Genomic DNA, 26,157 nt, shown 5'->3' with positions numbered 1-26,157 from the left:
TTTATTGCAGATATTGTTATGTTATTGTTAATTTATTGTAGATATTATTATGTTATTGTTAATTTATTGCAGATATTATTATGTTATTGTTAATTTATTGCAGATATTATTATGTTATTGTTAATTTATTGCAGATATTATTATGTTATTGTTAATTTATTGGAGATATTGTTATGTTATTGTTAATTTATTGCAGATATTATTATGTTATTGTTAACTTATTGTAAATATTGTTATGAAATTTATTATGTTTTACTACATTACATTACATATCTTTATTTTAAAAGGCTATAAATAGGCAATTATATAACATATCTATACTCTAGAGTAAATACAAAATATACCAACATAACAGCATATATAATATACATGACACAATTTCAAAGTTTCAGTTTAATATTACATGCGTTGAAGCAAGAGGTCTTGTTATTTGGTGTGACCTTGAATGACCTTTAGTCAGTTTTCAATACCTACGGTTCAACTTAATTAACCAATACAACACACATAAAACAAGAGCCACTCACTCTTATGTTTCTTGCAGACATATCCTCTCAGGTTTGAACAAAAGTTGTCATTCCATTTCCCATTATTATACATCTCCACACAAGCTTCTCCCGTTTCCCCTGCGTTGTTTGGCTCACTTTCCCCCCAGTTTGTATAATCTACTGCAGTGCCATCGACCCAATCCCAACCACCTATTGTTAAGGTAGTATTGAATGAATTGATTGTTTCAAGGGTTTATTGAATGGATGTAACTTATTTATGCTTGCATGGCAGGAAAGACAGTCGTTATAACACAGATGTTCTGTTTCATACACCTAATGCCTGCTTACAAGTTACCAAGTATGTAATTTCTTTTTTATGGGTTCTAGCAATGTTGTTCTTGCCCAAGGACACATGCTCCCACAGTGTTAACATATAACCTTGAACCCAAAACCGGCACGCTAACCACTTTTCCAAATGGACACTGTACACTTTAACACACCAGCTACAAACCCCATACTTTATGCTACCGCTTACCCCAGCCGTTCCTTTTAAGTCCCAACCAAGCAGTCTTTTCATTCAGCCAACTTAACAATGCTTTGTTCTCAATATCTGAATGCACACTGGCTAGATAAGCCATCCTGGATTGACATTCTGCACCTGCATCACCGAATGAGCGCTGCATAACTGAAGCATCACCTGGGAGTAAAACAACGCTTGTTTTAGATGTTTTTTTCAAACAAAATATTTAAAATGAAGACACTTGTAAAACTGCACATAAATGTAACCTCTGTATTGAAACTGCTTGTATTGAATGTTTGTATTGAATTGAAACATATATAGTAGAGTGGGAGAAGATGGGACACCTTTAGCACATATATCCAAATATCATGTTTTAAACAATTAACAACAGTCTGTGGGAGTTGTGAGGATACAGTTTATGATTCTTTGAATGTTCTTTATTTACTACCAAATGGGAAATTCATTCTGATATGACTTAATTATTGAATAAATCATAAAAGAATGTAAGTGTGTTTTGGCACCCCTACATACACTATGGTGTATTCCCATCTTTTTGCTATGCTAGGAAACTGGTGCTATGAACAACAGACAAAAATCAAGTTTACCAAATTGTTATAAAGATATATATTTCGCCAAAATGGCATTGTTAGTTTTTTATTCAAATAGAATCTTTTGCTACTTTAGTTGATACAGCTTTGGTAATCGAACAAACAAATATGAATGTTATGTTATAAAGGTATCAATAGAAACTTACCAAACTCAATACTGTAGCAATAATCACCAAGTGGCAGCCATGTTGCTTCACATTCGCCAATTCCAGGTGTCTGGGGTGGGATCACCACTGTGTGTGTAAAAATAAGTTATGCTAACCACTGTGTGTGTAAAGATAAGTTATGCTAACCACTGTGTGTTAAGCTAGAATTTCTATTCTATATGGGTGAAGTCCTACAGTAAGGCACGCCATGGGACCTGAGATTTAGGCCAGAGTTGACTCATTACCCCAACATTGTATATGTACATTCTATTGTATATGGGTGAGGTGCTACAGTGAGGCACGCCATGGAACCTGGGATTTAGACCAGAGTTGGCCCATTACCCCAACATCGTACATACACATTCTATATGGGTGAGGTCCTACAGTGAGGCATGGCATGGAACCTGGGATTTAGACCAGAGTTGGCCCATTACCCCAACATTTTAAATGCACATTCTATTCTATATGGGTGAGGTTCTACAGTGAGCTTTGCTATGACATAGGATGTAATCCCTTATACAACATGCCCAACTGTAAGACGTATCAATCCAAGTTCAAACCTCTCCCAAGCTACTTACATGTCTCATGCTTACAAACATAAGCAAGTTTCATTGAACTGCATTCTCCAATGTTAGTGTTCATATACCACAAGCCCTTGTTGTCCATATGTGCACACCCTTGACCATTAGTTGGGTTCTGTGGCTCATTTGTTCCCCATTTTGTATAAACTACTGGGGACCCATCACTCCATTGGTAGGATGTTGCTCCAGTGCTTGAATTCTGTGGATGTACACCTTATGCTCCATGTCGAGGTATAACATAGGTGTCTTCTTATACACCGGACACACATGGTGTATTCATACACCTTATACTTATCGTGGAGTTATACTTTAATGCATATCCTTGGTGTGGGAAATCAAGGGGTTTAATACACAGGTGTTGCACACCATACATGGTGTATTCATACACCTCATGCTCACGGTTAGGATCTTTTCATGTTTACCCTCAGGGTGGGAAACCAAGGGGTTTAATACACAGGTGTTGCACACCATACATGGTGTATTCATACACCTCATGCTCACGGTTAGGATCTTTTCATGTTTATCCTCGAGGTGGTAAACCAAGGGGTTTAATACACGGGTGTTGCACACCATACATGGTGTATTCATACACCTTATAGTTATACCACAACTCACATATTGGAAATTCAACCCAATCCACATAGAATCAAAGTTAGTTGTTCCTTCTTGTGGCCAAAACATTGAATGAATGAAACTTTCTTCATATACATTCCATACACTTGCTAAATCCATCTTGATACCTATGTATGTGTTGAGTTATATAGTTTATCTAAACTGTATATATATATATACATATACATAAGGTAGTTTTTGACCATTTGGTAAAAAAACAAAGTATTTAGAGGAATACGAACCAGATTTAGGCCACAGTCGGCCAATTACCACAACATTGTATACGCACATTCTATTATATATAGATGAGATCCTACAGTGAGGAACGCCATGGGACCTGGCTACAAACTCCATTGCCCTAACGCACAGGGATTTAGGTAAAATGTGACCCAAACACTTTACATAGAACTCACCCATTTGGGTTCCTTCATTTGCACAAGCCATAGAAGCATCATTCCATGACTTGTAACCATTCATATCTGTGTATGTTTTATAACACCCAGTGTCCCACTGTACAAAGTTATGGTTTGGTGGGCAGTCTGGGGCTGCTGGGTTGTTGTCTGTAACAATATAACGTTGTAATGGATGGGAACTTGAGTGACTTATCCATGGTTGTTATGTTTTCTTGGGCAAGACGCTTAAGGATTATTTCTCCAACCCAGTGGTCACTAACTGGTTGTTTAAAGTTTTTTTTTTATGGGTTGGACACAATCGCGACAAAGTTCTTGTGCATGAAGGTGTATGAAACAGAACATCCGTGTTATGACAACTGTCGTTACCCCGTCATGTGAGGATAAATAAGTTACATACGTGATAACTTGTAAGCGGGCTCGAGGTGTATGAAACAGAACACCTGTGTTATGACAACTGTTGTTGCCCCGTCATGCGAGGATGAATAAGTTACATACGTGATAACTTGAAAGCGGGCTTGAGGTGTATGAAACAGAACACCCGTGTTATAACGACTATCGTTGCCCCGTCTTTTAAATCGTCTTTTAAAAGTTTTAAATCCCAAAACAATCTACCCTTTATACAACAAGCATATCATCTAATACACATAGGAGCTGCTGAAGCTATTGTAGTGTGTGGATAGGCAGACATAACACATAATTTAAACAAATACACTTTTAAACAACAAGCACAGCACTTGATACCTACCTTGGCTAAACTCTGTGCTTCTAAATATATTACAGAAGAAAGGTCGAACTTCAGTGCACGGGATGTCGTTCCATTGACCCGCCTTGTCCGATGACCATATTATCTCACCACATTCTTCTAACTGGAATGTATATATAGGATTATTATGGTGAATGTAACTTTTATACATATATACAAACATTCACATATGAATATAACTTGTTTATCCTTGTTTTGGGGCAATGGTAGGTGTTATAACACGGATGTTTTGTTTTATACACCTTGTGCAAGCTTACAAGTCACCACATATGAACTTATTTATCTTTGCATGGAGGGCAACGATAGTCATTTTTACACAGATGTTCTGTTTCATACACCTAGTGCTCGCTTACATAACTTTACTAGTGATTAAAGCAGTTTATAGACACTCAATAATAGAGATTATATTCTATAAGGGTGAGGTCTTCAGTGAGGCACACCTGAGACCTGAGATGTAGGTCTATTACCCCAACACCCAGGGTGCAACCATCCAGACACACATAATATAATACTCACCCATATAGAACAACACATTCCTATATAACATGAGACTCACCCCTCCACTATTATTCGGTTCATTAGGCGCCCAATTAGTATAAGTCACATCTTCATTATCTGACCATTTAAACGTCCTTGAAGTGCCCTGTGCATTGAAACCTATCCAGATATTAATAGTAGCACCAAACAGTTGAGAAGTCAGGAACGAATTATAATAAGCGTTTGGTACAGAAGCAAGGTAGGCGTGGTTATTGTTGCAATAAGCTTCAGCGTCGTTCCAATTCTTACGCAGGCTGTTGTCGGTTAACCCAACTTCTAAGTAACACTTGCTTCCGTATGTTGTCCAGCCCTGTGTATAAAGATGGGTGAATGAACTGGTAATTAAAAAAATGAAACTGTAGATGTTACAGCACAGGTTGTTTCATACACCTCATACCCGCTCACAAGTTACCGCCTATGTATCTTATTTAACCCCGCATGGCGGGGCAATGGCAGTCATTATAACACGGGTGTTCTGTTTCATACACCACGTGCTTGCTTACCAGTTACCACATATGTTACTTATGTATCCTGGCCTAGAAAACATAGAAACAGCATAGTGTAGAAAATTGTAAGGTATGTTATGAACGTAGAAACTTACAGCAGGGCACCCCCCTGGTACTACTGGAGTAGGAGCCGGCATTCCTGGCGTGGCAGTTGTTCTTTTCTGGCAGATGAAGCCATTAGGTAAACCACAGTTGTCGTCAGACCATAGACCTAAGGAGTTATGTTATTATTAAAGGTTGATGTTTTAATTATAAATTCTGAGGTTATACGATTCTATATGGTTGAGGTCATACAGTCAGGCACGCCTGGGACCTGAGATTTAGACCAGAGTTGGCACATTACCTCAACATTGTATATGCACATTCTATTCTATAAGGGTGAGGTTCTACAGTCAGGCACGCCATGGGACCGGGGATTTAGACCAGAGTTGGCCCATTACCCCAACATTGTATATGCACATTCTATTCTATATGGGTGAGGTCCTACAGAGAGGTACGCCATGGGACCTGGGATTTAGACCAGAGTTGGCCCATTACCTCAACATTGTATATGCACATTCTATTCTATATGGGTGAGGTTCTACAGAGAGGCACGCCATGGGACCTGGGATTTAGACCAGAGTTGGCCCATTACCCCAACATTGTATATGCACATTCTATTCTATATGGGTGAGGTCCTACAGTGAGGCACACCATGGGACCTGGGATTTAGACCAGAGTTGGCCCATTACCCCAACATTGTATATGCACATTCTATTCTATATGGGTGAGGTCCTACAGTCAGGCACACCATGGGATCTGGGATTTAGACCAGAGTTGGCCCATTACCCCAACATTGTATATGCACATTCTATTCTATATGGGTGAGGTCCTACAGTCAGGCACGCCATGGGACCTGAGATTTAGACCAGAGTTGGCCCATTACCTCAACATTGTATATGCACATTCTATTCTATATGGGTGAGGTTCTACAGAGAGGCACGCCATGGGACCTGGGATTTAGACCAGAGTTGGCCCATTACCCCAACATTGTATATGCACATTCTATTCTATATGGGTGAGGTTCTACAGAGAGGCACGCCATGGGACCTGGGATTTAGATCAGAGTTGGCCCACCACCCCAACATTGTATATGCACATTCTATTCTATATGGGTGAGGTCCTACAGTGAGGTATGCCATGGGACTTGGAATTTATGCGAGAGTTGGTTCATTACCCCAACATGTTTATATGGGTGAGGTCCTAGAGTGCAACATATATAAACCACTCACCAGCATATGTATACATTAGTACACACAACTCCTTTCCATTATTATCATTAGGTTGGCCACCAATCCAGTTTTCGAATGTAAGTGGAGTGCCATCTATCCAAACATATGGACCATTCATACCATCCTGTACCATTCCTATCCATAATGCATTGATGCCTGTCTTGGTGCCCTAGTATGTAATGCATAGGAATTTTAGTATCTGCTTCATATTATAGGTAAATGAATGAATGTAACTTATTTATCCTCACATGGCGGCGCAATGACAGACGTCAAACACAAGTGTTCTGTTTCATAGACCTCATACTCACTTATGAGTTACCACAGTTGAAGCTATATGCGTAAGTACTACAAAGCAATAGCATAGCAATGTAATCTTGTGTTTTTGTCTATTTTAAGTTGTTTTACAATATATATCGAACAGCAATTATTAAACATATATACCACGACCTACCTTGCAGTAATAATCTATCCATCAACCCAATATAATAATACACACCATACATGGTTGCTTTATATTGTAAATATATGGTAGGGTGGGGTAAGATGGGACATCTTTAGCTCTAAATATCCTGATTGTGTTTTAAACAATTAACAGCAGTCTAAGGGAGTCACAAGAATACAGTTTTGTAATTCTTAGAATTTTCTTTGTTTACAACCAAACGGGACCAGAAAATAGAATGAAAAGGTGTCCTTTTGTCCCCCCCTACTATACCAACCACCACCACCTACCCTTGCAGTGACAAACTCTTGCTCATCCAAAGTCTGTATAGTGACTAGCGATCCACCCAATGTTGCGCAATAATCATTTGCCGATTTCCAACTTTTCACTGGGTTGTTGGCAAAGTAGTAACACTTCTGTTGTTGTGTGTATGAGCTTGTATATGCAACCCAATCTACATCACTACCACATATCTGAGGGGCTGGGGAGGAAATGATTGATGTTTATATGATTTTTATGGTGGGGGTTGATTGATAGTTTAACCATCCTCAGTGTTAGATGAGACAAGAGTGAGTGTTGCAAGTACCAAGCTGGTCTTTATATAACACTCACTCTTGACTCATCTAACACTGAGGATGGTGCAGTTTCCGTTAATCAACTTAACCATTATTACCGAACATTTAAGTTACCACAGTGAGCCTTGAACCAGGGATCTACAAGTTACAACCAATACTTACATAATGTGCCAGTTGGTGGGGTGTAAGCTGGTAGTAAGTCCTTGCCTATGAATAAACAAGTTATAACATAATGCATACAATAAATGGGTGTTATATTATATAAGGGTTAGGTCCTCAGTGAGTAGGTCTATTACCCCAACACCCAGGGTGCTACCATCTAGACACAACTGAGGCAGTTTATAGACACTTGATAGTAGAGATTTCATTCTATAAGGGTTAGGTCTCAGTGAGGTACACCTGAGACCTGGGATGTAGATCTATTACCCCAACAACCAGGGTGCTACCATCTAGACACAACTGAGGCAGTTTATAGACACTTAATAATAGAGATTCTATTCTATAAGGGCGAGGTCTTTAGTGAGGCACGCCTGAGACCTGGGATGTAGATCTATTACCCCAACACCCAGGGTGCTACCATCTAGACCCCACTGAGGCAGTTTATACACACTCAATAATAGAGATTCTGCTCTATAAGGATGAGTTCTTTAGTGAGGCACGCCTGTGGTCTACCTTATGACATCAAAATATTACAACCTCACAACACCCATTATGACATCACACCTCTTTCAACTTTACAAATCCAGTTTCTAGCAGCATCACAATTAAGGTCGTTCCAATATTGTGAGTCAGGTGACAGATACGCTTCAGTGCATTCCTCGCGTCCATTGTGGTTATTGGGCTCGTCGTTTCCCTGGAGGTAACATTCGTAACAATATGTTTATTGCACACACGCATAGCTACATATATGTACATCAAATAATATGGCTTCAATATATGTTTACATATCCTTAGATACATTAAACGAAAAAGTATTCTACACACACTTTACTTTATATACACTTTATCATGGAAAATATCGAAAAGTGCATGTGCTTTTAACCCAGTAGTGACTAAATGGGTTGTAGCACCCAGGGTGTTGGGGTAGTGGGCCAACTTTGGCCTAAATCCTAGGTCTCATGCCAAACAGTAGGAGTGGGACCACACCCATATATAATATAAATAGACTTATACCATTATAAAAGCAGGACCTCACCTATACATAATATAACACAGAATACATACAGTTATATCATTATAAAAGTAGGAGCTTAATCATATAGAATAGAATACACAATATACATAGAGTTACGTCAATAAAACTCACCCAATCAGTAAAAGATAAAGGAGTTTTATCTGACCATCCCATCATTCCATCATCTTGTCTCTTTAAACCAATCCAGAACGCATAGCTTTGGTCAGCACCACTGGAATGGTATTGTTATATGGGTTGTATATGTAATAGCAAAGTATGGGTTGTCAAATAAAGAAAACCTTCTTAATTATTGTTTGAATAGAGTATGGCACATTAACAGCAGATAAAATGCTGTTTTAGGTTTAAAACTAGAATTCCAAAACATATGATGTCACACCTGTTTCAAAAGTTAAGTGACACCCGTGTATTAAACCCCTTGGTTTCCCACCTCGAGGATAAACATAAAAGTATCTTAACTCGACAGTGAGCATGAGGTATATGACATCACACACGCCACCCCCATGTAACAATCCCCATTATTACACAACACTTACGTTACACCAGTAGTTATAATAGTCTCCTCTTGCTCGCTATGTATGCTGGCAAGGTTTGCCCCTTGTGATTCACAATGTAGCTTGGCTGTCTCCCAGTTTAACTGTTGCGTTGGATCCGTCATCTCGTTTATCTAATTAAGTAAGAATTTGTAATTAACACGTTAAAGGATGTCAGTTTAAAGCACTCTATTCTATATAGGTAGGATTCTACGTTGAGGGATGCCATTTTAGCCAGTTGGCCCATTACCCCAACATTATATATGCACATTCTATTCAATATGGGTGAGGTTCTACAGTGAGACACGCCATGGGACCTGGGATTTAGACCAGAGTTGGCCCATTACCCCAACATTGTATATGCACATTCTATTCTATATGGGTGAGGTCCTACAGTGAGGCATGCCATGGGACCTGGGATTTAGGCCAGGGTTGGCCCATTACCCCAACATTGTATATGCAAATTCTACTCTATACCCAGGGTTCTACAACCCATTTAGATTCATTCAAGGCCTAGTCCTTACCCCAACCTACTATACATACCATATCTTAACTTATAACAATTGCATAAATAGTATTATATACCAAGCAACCTGGTAGCAGAACGTAGCTCTACACCAATAAAGTCACCCATGTTTTAAAAGTAACTACAATATGCGTGTCAGTGTGTGTAAACATATAGTAGGGTGGGGTAAGATGGGACACCTTTAGCACAAAATATCCAAATATCCTGATCATGTTTTAAACAATTAACAACGGACTATGGGAGTCGTGAAGATACATTTTTATAATTCTTTGTTTTTGACCAAATGGGATGAGAAAATAGAATGAAAAGGTGTCCTATGTCCCCCACCCTACCATATATTGTGTTATATACTAACCTGGTAGCAGAAAGTGGCATTGCTCCAGCCATACCAACCATCAGGACAGTTACCATTAGGACTTGGTGGTGTGGGAACCATTGGAGTGGTGTAGCCAGTACGGGGTATTTCACATATCCTGGGAACAATACGCTGTTTTATGTGACCATTTGTGCCACAGTAATATGGTAGTACTGGTGTATTGTAGTTGAGAGGATTAATCAAGTGTCTTGCCCAAGGACACATACAATTATCAGTATTGTAGCGATGTTGAGTCCAAGATCGCTTTTATTAGGATGGTTACCTTTCACGCTTTCGTGTGCGAAAACGACAACAGTGAGAAAAAGGCAATTGAGAGAGTACGGTAACAGAAGAAGGTAGTGTCTGTAATTACGCAATGACGAAGGCAAATAATACGTGACAGTAATTACGCAATAACCGAATGTGACCGACTAAGTTTCAGTCGCCACAGTATCAAGATCTAACCCAATATTCTTTAGTTACCCAACCCAAAGACACACACCAACAATAATGGTAGCAACATTGAGCCTTGAACTGAGTACCCATTGGTTACAATACAAGCACCTAACTACTAAGCCAAGGTGCGGTAAAAATGATGCTTGTTTAATGTGTTACAAACATATCAGTATAGCTATTAGTATAGAGCATAGAATATGGGGCATCAAAGTAGGCAATTTAAATTTTAGCCTCTCAATATTAAGCATACAAATACACCATTGGGTATAACCTTTCAGTATTAAACATAATACAGTTACCAGTACTTGGTTTTATCACATGTGTAAAACTGGGTATCAAAGTAGACAATTCAAACCTAGTAATTAATCACAATATGCAGGTTCATAACCTATCAGTATTAAGCATGATACTAAGTACAAACCTGTTGAATGTAAAGATACACTTAAATAAAATACATACATTTACCTATATATAATATAATGCAAACACCTATATATAATATAATGCAAACACCTATATAACATATAATACATAGAATTACCCATATATAACATATAATGCACAGAATTACCCATATATAACATATAATACACAGAATTACCCATATATAACATATAATACACAGAATTACCTATATATAACATATAATACACAGAATTACCTATATATAACATATAATACACAGAATTACCTATATATAACATATAATACACAGAATTACCTATATATAATATACACACCTATATATAATGTATAATACACAGAATTACCTATATATAACATATAATACACAGAATTACCTATATATAACCTATAATACACAGAATTACCCATACATAATATACACACATTAACCAATATATAATACAAACTCTTACCTATAACCGGGCGAACCACACCCTACAGGTCTAGATTGCGACCAGAATCCTGTATCCTTATCCAGTGTGATACATCCCACCATCCCATCCTCTCTACCTTCACAAGGTACGGGGTGACTGGTGTATACGGGGTCAGGGGAACACCACGGCCCTGTGGGGTGTAGGGCTTAATTACTAATATACTGTGCTTATTTCTTACAATATCTCTCTTGGTAATAAATGAATATTGGGGTGTAAGGGTTAATGGTACGGCTAATATTCTGAGTGTATTTAGAAGGTTTGTCTACATTGGTGGCCAATGTCCTAGTTTGTCAAATGTTTAATATTTTGTCTCCTTATCCTGAATTTCTTTCGGTTATGAGTAACCACTTATGTAACTTTTTTATCCTCGCATGGCGGGGCAACGACAGTCGTTATAACACAGGTGTTCTGTTTCATACACCTTATGCCCGCCTAAGAGTTACCACGTATGTAACTTATTTATCCTCGCATGGGGGGCAACGACAGTCGTTATAACACGTGTGTTCTGTTCCATACACCTCATGCCCGCTTACGAGTTACCACGTATGTAACTTATTTATCCTCGCATGGGGGGCAACGACAGTCGTTATAACACAGGTGTTCTGTTTCATACACTTCGTGCCCACTTACGAGTTCTGCATATAACTTTGTGGGTGAATATTTTGCTGCATGACTGACAATTTAGTAACGTAAAGGCAATTTAGGCTCAACTTAACATAGATATAAACAACTCACCAATCCTCTGGTAGATGTCACCCTCTGTTACACAATTATAATATTCAACACCTTTGTATTGGAATGGTATGTTGCATGTATGTCTGATATCTAAATATAATGTTAATGTAGTATAGCATATGTGAGTTTATATCTATATGGTAGGGGGGGAAGGCGGGATACCTTTAGCACATAATATCTAAATGGCCAGATCAAGTTTTAAACAATTAACAACAGTCTATGGGAGTCGTAAGGGTATGGTTTTATAATTTTTGGAATGTTCTTTGTTTACTACCAAGTGGGACGAGAAAATAGATAAAATAGGGGTCCCATCTTTCCCCACCCTACTATATATACACTATAACCCATATACGCATATGTAATATTCTATCTACACTATAACCATTATAATCACCCAAACTTACCAGGCTCATCTTTATCCCAAGCAGTGAAAGTAACAGGTTCCCCAGATGCCCACTTATAAGTCAATCCCCCACTTGAGTCTAAATATGCAGCCAACCCAATGAGAAAGTTCTCCCCATCGTCTGGATGGGATGTTTGAGCTGCTTGGCTTGTTACGTACATTTGCTCAAAGTAGTTGTTAATTGTCACTAAGTGTCCGCCTACATCACTGTGGAGTAAAAAGGGGTTATAATTTAGGGTTATAATTTATTGTTGAGTTATAACATGGGTGTCTTCTTATACACCAGACACACATGGTGTACTCATACACCTCATGCTCACTGTCGAGTTATAACATGGGTGTCTTCTTATACACCTCATGCTCACTCTTGAGTTACCGATACACCTCATGCTCACTGCCCACCCACCTACAGTAATCTTCAGCATTAACCCATACAGAAGGTGTGATATCAAACAAATAGCAAGAAGCTTCATTTCCCTGCCACCCTGAAGGACAACCATCTACTGCTTGCTGCGCTTGATTGACAGGTAGCTTGTCCATCTTACACATGTAGTTTAACTCCTTACTACAATCCTTGTTGTTCCAGAAACCACTGCGAAAAATTAGTAAAAATTTTTTTTCAACAGAGATTTTTAGGCGAAAATTATTTTAAGCAGAATTTTTTTTTCAAGAATAACTTTTTATAATATCTTTTTGCACTCTTGGTCTCTTGAAAATGCGCCAACTAAATTACGGGTCATCAGGTATTTCAATTTATAGTTTGGGGTATTAAATTCCCACTCACATAAATGTATACATGTTAGTAGAATGTTCAGTACAATCACCACTTTATAATATACATATTTATTAGGAAAATATGGAATATAGGTGCTAACTGTATTCTACTTACCCCCAACTTCATATAACATAACACACCTTAAAAAAAAACTATAAAAACAACTATAAAACCTAACCGACCTAAACTTATACATCTTTGTGCAATGTCCAGATCCATCTCCACCAGGTTCATTAAAGTTCCAGTTGGTGTAAGTTACAGTGCTACCATCACTCCATTTAAAGTAGTTGGAAGTTTCAAAGTCGTTTAAACCAATCCAAACGTCCTCTGCTGACGCCCCTGTTTAATCCATGGTGTTATGATCATGTAATATATCGTGGTGCATTCTATTCTATATGGGTGAGGTTCTATAACGTGGCATGCTATGGGATTTAGTCTACATAAACCTATAGAACCAATAATACATTCTCTGCTGAATTTCATGTTTAATTAGTTGTGTTATGCGTTATGCAATATGTATATATATACTGCGTTATGTGATATGTATATTTTATATACTACATTACAAGTAGTTATATACTGTGTTATAAGCATTCTTTGACTGGCGCTGTGGCACAGTTTGTTAGCAGACCTGCATAAAACCAAGAGGTTATAGGTTCAAGGCTAGTGGCTGCTACTATTATGGGCGTAACAGCAATTGATCCAACCCAATGGTCACTAATGGGTTGTCCAAATTGACAGTCATATAAAAATCATTACACCCAAAAAGCTACATACGGGTAATTTCTGTACGGCTGACAAACTACACAACCCATTAGTTACCACTGGTTTGGAGCAATATCCATTAATTATCTGCCCACAAACCCCTATCAGTATTGAGAATTGAACCCGGTATCTTCCGGTCATACTTACAATCAAAGAATATTGTATTTATAATGAAATCCTGCTCCCCTTGATCCAACACACTCACAAGCTCCGCCCCATATGATTGACATCTCTGTGTGGCCTCGGAATAGTCGACCAAATGGTTTTTACGTGGTAAGTAGTAACACCAGTTTTTCCAACCAAACCAACCAGAGGGGCAGCCAAGGTGATCCCCTGTGTGGAATGAATGTTGATTGCTGCTATTGTGGGCAGTTGTACATGTATTAGGGTAGGGGCCGTAGTTGGTTTATTTTCCTAATATTGTATATGCACATTCTTTCGATATGGATGAGTTCCTACAGTGAAGCATGCCATGAGTCCTGGGATTTAGACCAGAGTTTGCCTATTACCCCAACATTGTATATGCACATTCTATTCTATATGGGTGAGGTCCCACAGTAAAGCACGCCATGGAACCTGGGGTTTAGAACAGAGCTAGTGTGGCAAACTGTCCCCACAGGGTGTATGGAACAGAACACCCGTGTTATAACGACTGTCTTTGGCCCGCCACGCTATAATAAATAAGTCACATATGTGGTAAATCATAAGAGGTGTATAAAACAGAACACTGTGTTATAACGACTGTTGTTGCCCCGCCATGCGAGGATAAAAAAAAATATTCCTTTGCTCCTTTTAACATATTCACTTAAGTTGTATATCCATATATTTATTATCCATCTCCAAAAATATACTTATTATTCATCCCCAAAGTTTTGGTCCCTTGTATTTACCTTGGAACATGAATGAGTTGGGGAACGAACCAAAGTTATTTGAAGTTATCCCATTATGTGATGAACCTGTATATGAACCTTGTTGACCAACCTTCTTTACTGTGACTGTTCCACCATGGTCAGCTGTTTATGTAAGTTGTTAGTTTTAATACTAGCCTGGATTCGGACCCAGGATCCCTGGTTCCACAACCCTAGCCTGGATTCGGACCCCAGGATCCCTGGTTCTCCAACCCTAGCCTGGATTCGGACCCCAGGACCCCTGGTTCTCCAACCCTAGCCTGGATTCGGACCCCAGGACCCCTGGTTCTCCAACCCTGGCCTGGATTTAAACCAAGAATCCTTGGTTCTCCAACCCTGGTCTGAAATAAACCTAAAAAGCTTTTTCTCCCCACCCTAGCCTGGATTCAAACCCAGAATCCCTGGTTCTCCAACCCTGGCCTAAAATGATCCTAAAAAGTTCTATTTTTCCAACCCTAGCCACGACTTGAACTCAGTACCCCTATACCTCACCTATAATCCTCCCATCGTGTATAGCAGCAGCGCATATATATGAGTTCTGTGTATAGATCCCAGTTCCCCACACCTTAGGAGACCCTTGGTCACAACCACCAGGACAATTCAATACAAACTGATCATCTTCATACGAAGCTCCAGTGTCAGTGCACGATGCTATGTCTGTGTAAAGGAGAAATGAATGTAACAAATCTGGCAAAATTCCAAGGACCTCACCCACATAAAACAGAGTTATAGGCGCAAAACCTGGGGTGACAGGGTGGACATTTCTACTCTGGAATATTTTGCAATTCACTAATCATTACAACAAATATGATTTGTTTTATTGGATGTCTAACTATCCCTACCTCCCATTTTTTTTTAAATATAAAGGGTGTTAAAGATATAACTGTTGTAATTAACACCTCATGCTCACTGTTGAGTTATAACATTAGCATCATATTATTATTAATACACACCCATAGCGTTTACAACATAACAACCACCATACCTCCAACATTACATCCAATAACATCAAACCTCATCGCCACATTGCCGTGCCATGTTTGGGGTAATATTCGTATATAACGGGCTGTTAGTGCTTCACGTAAGTAGCCTTCTACTATAGTTGAAGAGTCAGGAGGTCCCGGGAATAACTAGGGGGTTGTAGGATGTATGTTATATGCTGTGTTATGAGATACATATATAATTACTATGCCAGTAAGAGGCCAAAATAACTGGGGGAAGTGAGAGTAAGTAAGCAGTGTATAAGGTATATACCAGACACATTATCCAAATATGCCCCTCTATGTAAGTATTATTTACTAGTGGTTAAGTAGGGGTTTATACTGGTATGTATAATGGTGTTGCATGTTAGACACATTAAGCACACAGTGCACACATCATGTTAAATATTCATTGGGTTTTCAGATTACTTGTGATTTTTACAAAAACCAATTGTATATGGAATGGTAATGGCCTTGGTCACTTAATTTAAATCACATTAAACATCAATGCAATATATACATAACAATGCAGATATATACATAACAATACCAGCAACACAATATACACACCTCTTTATCCCCTGTAGGCGTGAGGTAAGTAGCGAACTGCACACCATCCGTGCTAAAAGCCACGTAATAATCAGTCACCCATTCGTTGGTATATGGATCGCCTTGCAGTAAAACGCCTGCTACCTGCGATGGGGGGGGTGTTAAAGTAGCTTGAATTAGGGGTGGTAGTTAAAGTAGCTTAAACTAGGGACCTCGTATAATCTAGTGACCATATATGATTCCCAGGAACCCCATATGACGTCAAGTAACCCCATACGACCCCCAGTAGCCCCATATAACCTCAAAAAACCCCATACAAACCCTAGAAGCCCCATATGAACTGTAGTAAACACATATGACCTCTAGTAACCCCATATGACCCCTACTGACCTCTAATAATCTCATATGACCTATAGTAACCCAAATGACCCCTAATAACCTCATATAACCTCCAGTAACCCCATTTATGACCCCTAATAACCCTATATGACCTCTAATAACCCAAATGACCTCTAGTAACCCATATGACCTATTGTAACCCCATATGACCTCTAGTAACCCCATTTATGACCCCTAATAACCCCGTATGACCTTTAGTAACCCCCGTATGACCTTTAGTAACCCTCTAGTAACCCCAAATGATCTCTAGTAACTCCATATAATCTCTAGTAACGCCATATGACCTCTAGTAACCCCGTATGACCTCTAGTAACCCAAATGACCTCTAGTAACCCCATATGACCTCTAGTAACCCCGTATGACTCCCAGTAACCCCATATGACCCTTTTTAACCCTATTTATGACCCCTAATACCCCCTATGACCAATAGTAACCCTATATGACCTCTACTAACCCCAGATAGGCATTAATGAACCCATATGGGGGTAAAACTTTACCCAGCATTGTTCAGCGCAGATATTTCTTAAACATTTACACAAAATCTTGTGATGAACGTTGTCCGGTTGCTGGGTGTTGATATTTCTTTGTTTATTCTTACGTATTACATTTCTAATACAAATACTAGAGGTGTATAAACCCCACAATTGTAAGATCTAAACAAACCAACCACAAATACCTTTCTAACACCACCCAAATCCACTTGGATCCATTGGTTGCTGTTTGAAGTCGGTTTCCAACTTTTCAGGTTCACAGCTGTTGTATAACGAAGTTACAATACATATAATTTCCTTATCATGTTGGTTTTACAATATGTTTAAAACTTGTTAGTGGTTAAAGCTATAGATTGCCTGTTATCCCAACATTGTATAGCCTATGCAGATAATCTAACATATTGTTCCACCCTACTATATATTATGTTACTCACGGCAGCAAAACACGTTTCCTTTATGTGGGCAAGGGTCGTCTGGTGTGTCCCAGGGCATACATGGCCCTGTTATGGTTCCCCAGTCTGGTGGGCCATAATGTTCATTGTGGTCCCAGCATACACGGCCTGGTGAATCACTATTGTCATTGCCTAACTCAACCCAGTTGTTGTAGCTGTCTCTGTAATGTAAAGGTGTTATGCCTCGTGCTGGCTGTCCAGTTATAATATACACTTGGTGTATTCATTCAGACACACATGGTGAATTTATCCACTTAATGCTCACTGTCAAGTTATAACATGGGTGTCTTCTTATACACCAGACACACATGGTGTATTCATACACCTCCTGCTCACTGAAAAGTTTTAACATGGGTGTCTTCTTATATACCAGATACACAAGGTGTGTTTATACACCTCATGCTCACTGTCAAGTTTTAACATGGGTGTCTTCTTATATACCAGATACACAAGGTGTGTTTATACACCTCATGCTCACTGTCAAGTTATAACATGGGTGTCTTCTTATACACCGAACATACATGGTGTATTCATACACCTCATGCTCACTGACAAGTTATAACATGGGTATCATATACAGCATTACACCAACACACAATAACATGTATACCAACCTTATGGGAGCCCATTGGTCACCCTGTTGTACCCCAATAATAGGAACCCCATTAGGGCATACATCCACTCGTCGACATAGGTCTGCCCCCATGTTCATACAGTAAGTTTGTGCTGATGACCAGGTTAAGTCAGTGCTGGGCAAGTTATAATGACTTGCTTCACTGATCTGGGTATCTGTGTATTGTATGGGAGATGAGAAATAATGTGGTACAATTACATAGAAGAATTGGGATGTAGGTCTGTTACCCCAAGGTCCCCAACACCCAGAATGCAAATAGTATTATATATATACATATGTAGATAGCATGCAGAAGAATATAAAGTGCAAACGTATACAACTATATTTAATAACACCCAGTAAAGTATGGTTGAAATGCATAATACGTGTACGCACTGTATTAAATAAGAGTTGTCCAAATACCCCAACATTGTATATGCACATTCTATTCTATATGGGCAAGGCCCTACAGTGAAACATGCCATGGGACCTGGGGTTTAGGCAAGAGTTTCCCATTATCCCAACACACCAATACGTACTCCCTTGTGAATAATCCAACCTAGCATTGTAAGACTCGAATCCAACTTGTTCAGAGGATGCAGTAAAGCTTTCATCAGGTAGAAGGGGAAACTCACCAAAACCATCACTCGATACACCAAGGGAACTTGCACACCTGGAGGTAAAATGGGTTTGCTGGGGCGAAGATTTGTTGCTGACATTGGCCAGCATATCATAAGGCTAGTTGCCCAAATTTTGCTTTCTTGTGTATTACTTTGGTGATATATAGTATGGTGTTATTTGGTAGGTTGGGGGAAGATGGGAAATCTTTAGAACAAAATGTCCAAATATTCTGATCGTATTTTAAATATTTAATAACGATCTATGGGAGTTGTGAGAATACGGTTTTATAAATATTTTAATATTTTTTGTTTACTATCAAATGTGACAAAAAAAGAGAATAAAATGTGTCTCATCCTCCCCTATCCTACTATATGTTTATAACAACTATACTTACGAAGGTGTACAGCCCAGTAGTTCAACCCTCATTGCACAATAATGGTTATGTCTACATTCTTCAACCATTATACGTATAGCAGTTGTTACTATGGGTCGTGTGAATATGTTTGTGACTTGCGTGTCTTGGTCAAAGTTGGCTTTATATATCTAGAAGAAAAATTGAATTGATTCTTGAATGCATGTAACTTATTTAGCATTTCGTGGCCAGAAAATGACCCTCGTTATATCTGGAATATATTAATTGTTACCTAATAATTGGTTATTGTTACATAATATTTGTTAATTATTACATAATAATTGTTAATTGTTACATAATAACTGTTAATTGTTACATAATAATTGTTATATATTAGTCGTTATATAAATTGATACAACTTATGTAACTTTGTAGGTAATTTAATTTAATATCTAGTTCAATGTATTAAAGGCTCACTACTGCTACCATTGTGAGCATGTGTGTTCTTGGGCAAGACACTTAACGGTAATTACTGCAATCCAGTGGTTATTAACGGGTTGTCCAAATTTGTCAGCAATACATAAAACAATCACCCACTACGTCACATACATGGTAACTCGTGAGCAGGCACGAGGTGTATAAAACAGAACACCTGTTCTTATAACGACTATACACCTTGTTAACAGAAGTTGAAAACACATCAACTTACAGTTCGTGTCCCATCTGTTTCCTTGTAATATTCAAATACTCCTTTAACAGGGTTGGTCATGTACATCACACTGTATTTGGTGACCCAGTCGTTTTGGTTGTGGGGCTGGTTCAAACCATTGCGACCCTGGATGGATATGAGGTTAATATAAGGGTGTTGGGGTTAGGGTGTATAATGGTGGGGTGCTAGGTTCAAATCCAGGTCAGGGTTGAAGAATCAGGGATCCTGGTTTCAAAACATGGGCAAAACTTAGCTAAATCATAGACAAAACATACACAGAACATGGGCAATACAGAGTTGGAGAACCAGGGATTCTGGGTTCGAATCCAGGGCAAGGCAAGCAAACCTGCGTTACAATTCCTCGAACTTCAATCCAACTACCCAAGTTCACTTGGAACCATGGAGCTTTATCATCTTTTGAAGCTATCCAGGAACCTCTGCCTGGTCCCCCTAGTCCCAATGCATCACTGTAAGGGGTATAGAGTGTTATAATGGTAGCATTATACAGGTATTTTTTATATTCAATATATTTGTTAAGGCTTAAGAGGGTATGGGGTGTTATAACAGGCATTGTAGAGATGGTTATTTATATTCAATATATTTATTAGGGCTTTATGAATTACTATATTAGGTGATCCAAACAAATAAAATAGTTATCTACTTTTGGTGGATTTAGATGATTACAGTATCCATCCTACCCTACAGTATTGCATAATGGTAGCATTATATAGAGAATTATTTATATTTATTTATATATTTGTTAAAATATGTTAAAACAAATGTAGGTTATTTTATTGATGGAGCTACGGGTATTGAGTGTCTATGAATGGGGCCACGAACCATGAATGGTTGAGAAACACTGTTTAAACAAAAACACGATTTAGGAAACTGCTGACTCACACATATTGGTCAAAAGTGTTGAGTCGTCCTCTATCTGCCCCCGACACGGCGTCCATTTGTGACGAAACAATAAGTTGATCATCAGGTATACTACCTCCCACTTCTACCCCTAGGTGGCGGTAACAACAATCACTTGATGTGCATTCAGGTTCCTCGTCAGGGGGACTAGAATATAAACAATTATTTTTACAAATTTTTTGAAACAATAAATATTTTGGGAAAATACATTAACTGTTACACGTTTAAAAAAGTTGTTAGCCCAAAATTCCATTTTTTAAACAAATGAATGTGAAAAAAATAGAATTTTAAACAACTATCAATAAATATATTTGAAAAAAGCTTTTATCAGTGGAGTCTACATGGTGGCACCTTGGGTGTTGGGGTAATGAGCCAACTCTGGGCTAAACTCCAGGTCCCATGACATATCTCACCAATACAGAATAGAAACGACCTAAATATAACTTACTGTGCAGGATCAGGTCGTTCACAAATATATCCATAATATCCACCACAAGGCACATCATTCCATAAGCCGGTATCCGATCTTATTTCCATGCAATCCTCATCACTCTCATTGTTTGGCTCGCCTGGTGGGTGGTATAGAGTATAACTTTTTTATTATATATACGGTTATATAATTCTTTGAATGTTCCATGTTTACTACCAAATGGGACGGAATATGGAATAAAAAGGTGTCCCATCTTCCCCCACACCACTTTTGCATATTCTTGTGTTCACTTATCAGTTAACACATATATAACTTATTTATCCTCGCATGAAGGTAAAACGACAGTCGTTATAACACGGGTGCTCTGTTTCATTCACCTCGTGCCTGCTTACAAGTTACCACGTATGTGACTTTATGAAATGAATGAGTGTCTTATTGCCATTAAGCGCCCTGACCAAAGAAACATATACGAAAAGAAACAAACGGTAGCAGCGCCAAGTCTTAAACTGGAACCCCTTACCTGCCACCCAATTAACAAAGTTGAAAGGAGTTCCATCACTCCACCTCCATCCCCCGTCAAACGCATCAATCACGTCCGGAAAGAAATCGGGGCCGTTGTAAGAATCCAACCCGCCCGTCCATACAGCCCAAACATTCAGGTAAGCAACGTGAACTGAAATAAAATAAGTAATTGTGTAAAAAGTAAAAAAAAGTATTGAAGACTGAAGTATATATAAGTTGTTTCGTTGAAACTAATAAATTCTGAGAAACTAAGCCTAACCTATTGCTCATACAGTTAATATAGCATAGTTTTCATTACGATTCTCGTAATAACAGGATAAAGTGCTACCACAGTGGTTATAACATCAGTGTTCTGTTCCATGCACCTGTGACTGCTTAACCACATATGCTATTTTGTGGATGGTTGTTCTTTGGATGTTTTAAAATAAAAAGTTTGAAGTACTAACTCACATTCAATAAAACCTTGTTCTTCTGGTGAGTTAATACTGACCAAATCCCCTCCCTCTGACTGGCAATGTAACCTGGCATCTGCCCATTGTCTGTAACAATCAACATTCATGTGTAACAATACATAATGTTACATCACTATGGTGTATGTTATACAATAATCTTAATGAAAGTATAGTTTATATTATTGCAGATTGGGTAATTCTGGCCCAAACTCCCTTGGTTTTGGGGTAAAGGGCCAACTATGGCCTAAACTCCAGGTCCCATGACGTGCCTCACTGTAGGATCTCACCCATATAGAATAGAATGTGCATATACATATACAATGTTGGGGCAATAGGCCAACTCTAGCATAAATCCCTGGGTATTAGCGTAAAGGGCCAAGTTTGGTCTAAAATCCCAGGTCCCATGGCATGCCTCACTGTAGGACCTCACCCATATAGAATAGAAAGTGCATATACAATGTTGGGGTAATGGGCCAACTCTGTTCTAAACCCCAGGTCCCCACTATAGGACCTCACCACAATACAATTAGAACGGACATATATTTACCTTAAATGATCGGTAACTATCTTGTAGCACTTATGTGTTGAAGGGTTATGTAAGTAGCCATCCCCGCATGTATCATCAGCAGGTGTTGCTGTATATAATATAACACATATTGTGAAAGGTATATATATATAGGTGTTACACACTATATGTTTTTCTGTATGGTTGATAATTGAAACAGACCGTTATTGACGAATGGTTTCATACACCTCGTGCTTATGAGTTACCATGTGTGTTACTTTGTGAGTGAATATCCAGGTGATTTGCCCAAGGACACATATGCCCGCAATGGTAGCAATGACAGTGTATTTGTTTTTCTGTATGGCATACTTTAAACAACCCATTAGTAACCATTGGGTTGGTGCACTTTAAGTGACTTGCCCAAGGACACATACGCCCACAATGGTTGCAGCAACAAGCCTTGAACCAGTACTTCTGGGTTAGAAGCAGTAGTGCTAACAATTGTGCCATGCCAGAACAAATACAATATGACAATAAATAAGTTGTCAAACCTGTGGTAAAGCCTGGGTTTTGTCCTGGTGTGATGTGATCTGTAAAATAAAATACAAGTTGGAAGAATTCAACAATTATTCGGAATATATTTAATTTCATGCAATGATCAAGTAAATTGATTTACATGCAAATTAACTTTAAAAGCCATTGAAAACTTTGTCAACTGGCAACACTGCAAATTTCAATCTGGCAGCACTGTGAATTTAAATCAGGCAACACTGCAAAGTTTAAACCGGCAACATTACAGCTTTTTAACAAATTTGTTTTTCTGGCAACACTGCAAACTTTGCGACTTTTCACGTGGCAACACTGCAAATTTTTCACTCGGCAACACTGCACACCCCTCACCAGCAGAAACCTCACATATAGGATAACCATCTTCCCCACAACCCCTATCATTCCATGTACCCCATGCATCATCATCATCTATGCCTACTATTCGCATACAATCACCGTCCTGGCTCGGCTGGTTGTATTTCCAATTGTAATAATTCTGGACCAGGTGGTGATTTTTAATTTTGAGTCATTTACAACAGTCGTTGTAACATGGGTGTTCTGTTTCATGCACCTCGTGCCCGCTTATGAGTTACCACCTATGCAACTTATTTATCCTTGCGTGACAGGGCAACGACAGTCGCTGTAACACGGAGTTTTGTTTCATACACCTCGTGCCCGCTTACGAGTTACCACCTATGCAACTTATTTATCCTTGCGTGACAGGGCAACGACAGCCGCTGTAACACGGGTGTTCTTTTTCATACACCTCGTGTTGCTTAGGAGTTACCACGTATGTAACTTTGTGAGTGATTGTTCTTGTTCGTGCCGATAACTAGGACAACCTGTTAGTGACCACTGGGTTAAACCAATCGCCAGCGAGCGCCCTAATCGCTGTGCTAAAACTTGGAATGTTTCTTAAGCTATTTGAAATCAAATCTGGACAAACTAAACTAAAATCTATTACAGGTACAGTAATACTAAACTTACATTTAGCCCAAAAACACTTTACAACAAAATAATGGGAAATTTAAAGGGAAACACTACCCACAATCACAAACAATTTAAACGGCAACACTGCCTAAAATTACAAAGAATTTGAACGGCAACACTGCCCAAAATTAGGAAAAATTTAAACGGCAACACTGCCCAAAAATCATGGAGAATTTAAACGGCAACACTGCCCAAAATTATGGAGAATTTAAACGACAACACTGCCTAAAATCACAAAGAATTTGACAGGCATCACTGGCCAATATTTATCATGCAACACTGTAAATAGTCAACCAACACACCAGCATTTGTTTCACAAATAGGCAAATGTAGTAAAGTGCAATCCACATCGTTCCATGCACCCCAACCCCCATAATCATCCGTGCCAATCAAACGCATACAATCGCCGTCCTGGTCTGGCTCGTCCGATTTCCAATTGAAAAAATCCTAAAGGGTTTTTCCCCAGGTTTAATATTGCGCAACACTAAAGAATTTTTTACAGGGAAACACTGAAAATTTTAACACTTTTCAATAACTTAGAGATAGTGTACGTGTGCTTGTTTGATTGGTATTGATAAACATGGTACGTGGGGTGCAAGAAACTGAAAACACTGTAATTATTTACCTGGCAGCACTGAAATTATTTATCTGAAAATACCGCTATTTTTTTAATCTGGAAATATGCTTTTTCTATCTGGCAACAATACAATTAAAATTTTGGCAACACTGAAAAATGATCTGACAACACTGGATTTTTTTAATCTGGCAACACTGCAATTATTTATTAATTTTTGATCTGGTAACACAGCAATTAATAATCTGGCAACACTGCAATTTTTTACCTACAAAACTACACCCCACCCACCTGCAGGGGTCTTGCAAATGGGGTAAACAGCCTCAGTACAAGGCCTATCGTTCCATGTACCCCACATATTATCATCGTCAATACCAATCATACGCATACAATCGCCGTCCTGGCTTGGCTGGTCAATTTTCCAGTTGAAATACTCCTTTATGATTAAACGAATGTAACTTGTTTATTCTCGCCTGACCGGAAAACGATTTTTGGTATTAACTTTTAATAACACGGGTGTTTTGTTTCATACATCACGTACCCACTGTTCAGTTAAAAAACTCCTTTATAATTAAATAAATGTAGCTTATTTATTCTCGCATGGCGACGCAATGACAGTTGTTATAACACGGGTGTTCTGTTTCATATACCTCGTGCCAACTTTAATGGAATGAATGTAATTTGTTTATCCTCGCATGGTGGGACAACGATAGTCGTAATTTGTTATCTTTTTTACCACTTTTTACAACAAAAGGTGGAATATTGTTTGTGATTTCATGTGTTTTGTGGATAATTAACTTCTGTAGCAATAACTTGCACACAGTCCTTGTTTATCATCAGGCTGGTACTGTTTCCAGTAGAAAAAGTCCTAAACTGTTTAGGCCTAGATTTACATAGATAACAAATACTACATAACAACAATTTTTAAACAACATATTTATCTGGTAACACTACGATTCTGCCCTAAACTGTTTCCTAAACTGTTTAAAATCCTAAACTGTTTAAGCCTAGATTTACATAGAGAACGGATACTAAACTGCCACAGCTA

At 38.6% G+C, this 26,157-nt stretch overlaps 1 protein-coding gene across 2 annotated transcripts; it reads right to left on the bottom strand.

Moving 5' to 3' along the window:
* Window positions 1-471: 471 nt before the first annotated feature.
* On the bottom strand, window positions 472-25,579 carry LOC100176392 (macrophage mannose receptor 1-like). Of its 2 annotated transcripts, none has more exons than XM_026840269.1 (40): window positions 25,401-25,579; window positions 23,548-23,586; window positions 23,039-23,126; window positions 22,490-22,578; window positions 22,038-22,190; window positions 21,536-21,656; window positions 21,070-21,234; window positions 20,516-20,636; window positions 20,170-20,295; window positions 19,503-19,651; window positions 19,027-19,160; window positions 18,489-18,663; window positions 17,857-18,035; window positions 17,608-17,684; window positions 16,554-16,676; window positions 15,989-16,133; window positions 15,496-15,660; window positions 14,986-15,108; window positions 14,243-14,428; window positions 13,513-13,669; window positions 12,962-13,147; window positions 12,557-12,762; window positions 12,153-12,242; window positions 11,397-11,547; window positions 10,063-10,180; window positions 9,185-9,315; window positions 8,763-8,862; window positions 8,180-8,309; window positions 7,619-7,663; window positions 7,172-7,362; window positions 6,443-6,611; window positions 5,267-5,382; window positions 4,685-4,975; window positions 4,111-4,231; window positions 3,366-3,512; window positions 2,956-3,080; window positions 2,338-2,539; window positions 1,760-1,846; window positions 1,021-1,182; window positions 472-695 (listed from the first exon to the last, which is right to left on the bottom strand). In XM_026840269.1, the coding sequence occupies exons 1-40, from the start codon at window positions 25,495-25,497 to the stop codon at window positions 487-489; spliced, it is 5,589 nt and encodes a 1,862-aa protein (XP_026696070.1). In that variant the 5' UTR covers window positions 25,498-25,579; the 3' UTR covers window positions 472-486. The 2 variants fall into 2 exon arrangements, with proteins under 2 accessions (XP_026696070.1, XP_026696069.1); XM_026840268.1 differs by lacking the exon at window positions 25,401-25,579 and adding an exon at window positions 24,838-25,089.
* Between the last annotated feature and the right edge of the window lie 578 nt (window positions 25,580-26,157).

Source organism: Ciona intestinalis, unplaced genomic scaffold (assembly GCF_000224145.3).
Source record: "Ciona intestinalis unplaced genomic scaffold, KH HT001170.1, whole genome shotgun sequence".
Lineage (NCBI taxonomy): Eukaryota > Metazoa > Chordata > Ascidiacea > Phlebobranchia > Cionidae > Ciona > Ciona intestinalis.
The sequence above is the reverse complement of the archived record's forward strand: the minus strand, read 5'-3'. Positions and strand labels throughout refer to the sequence as shown.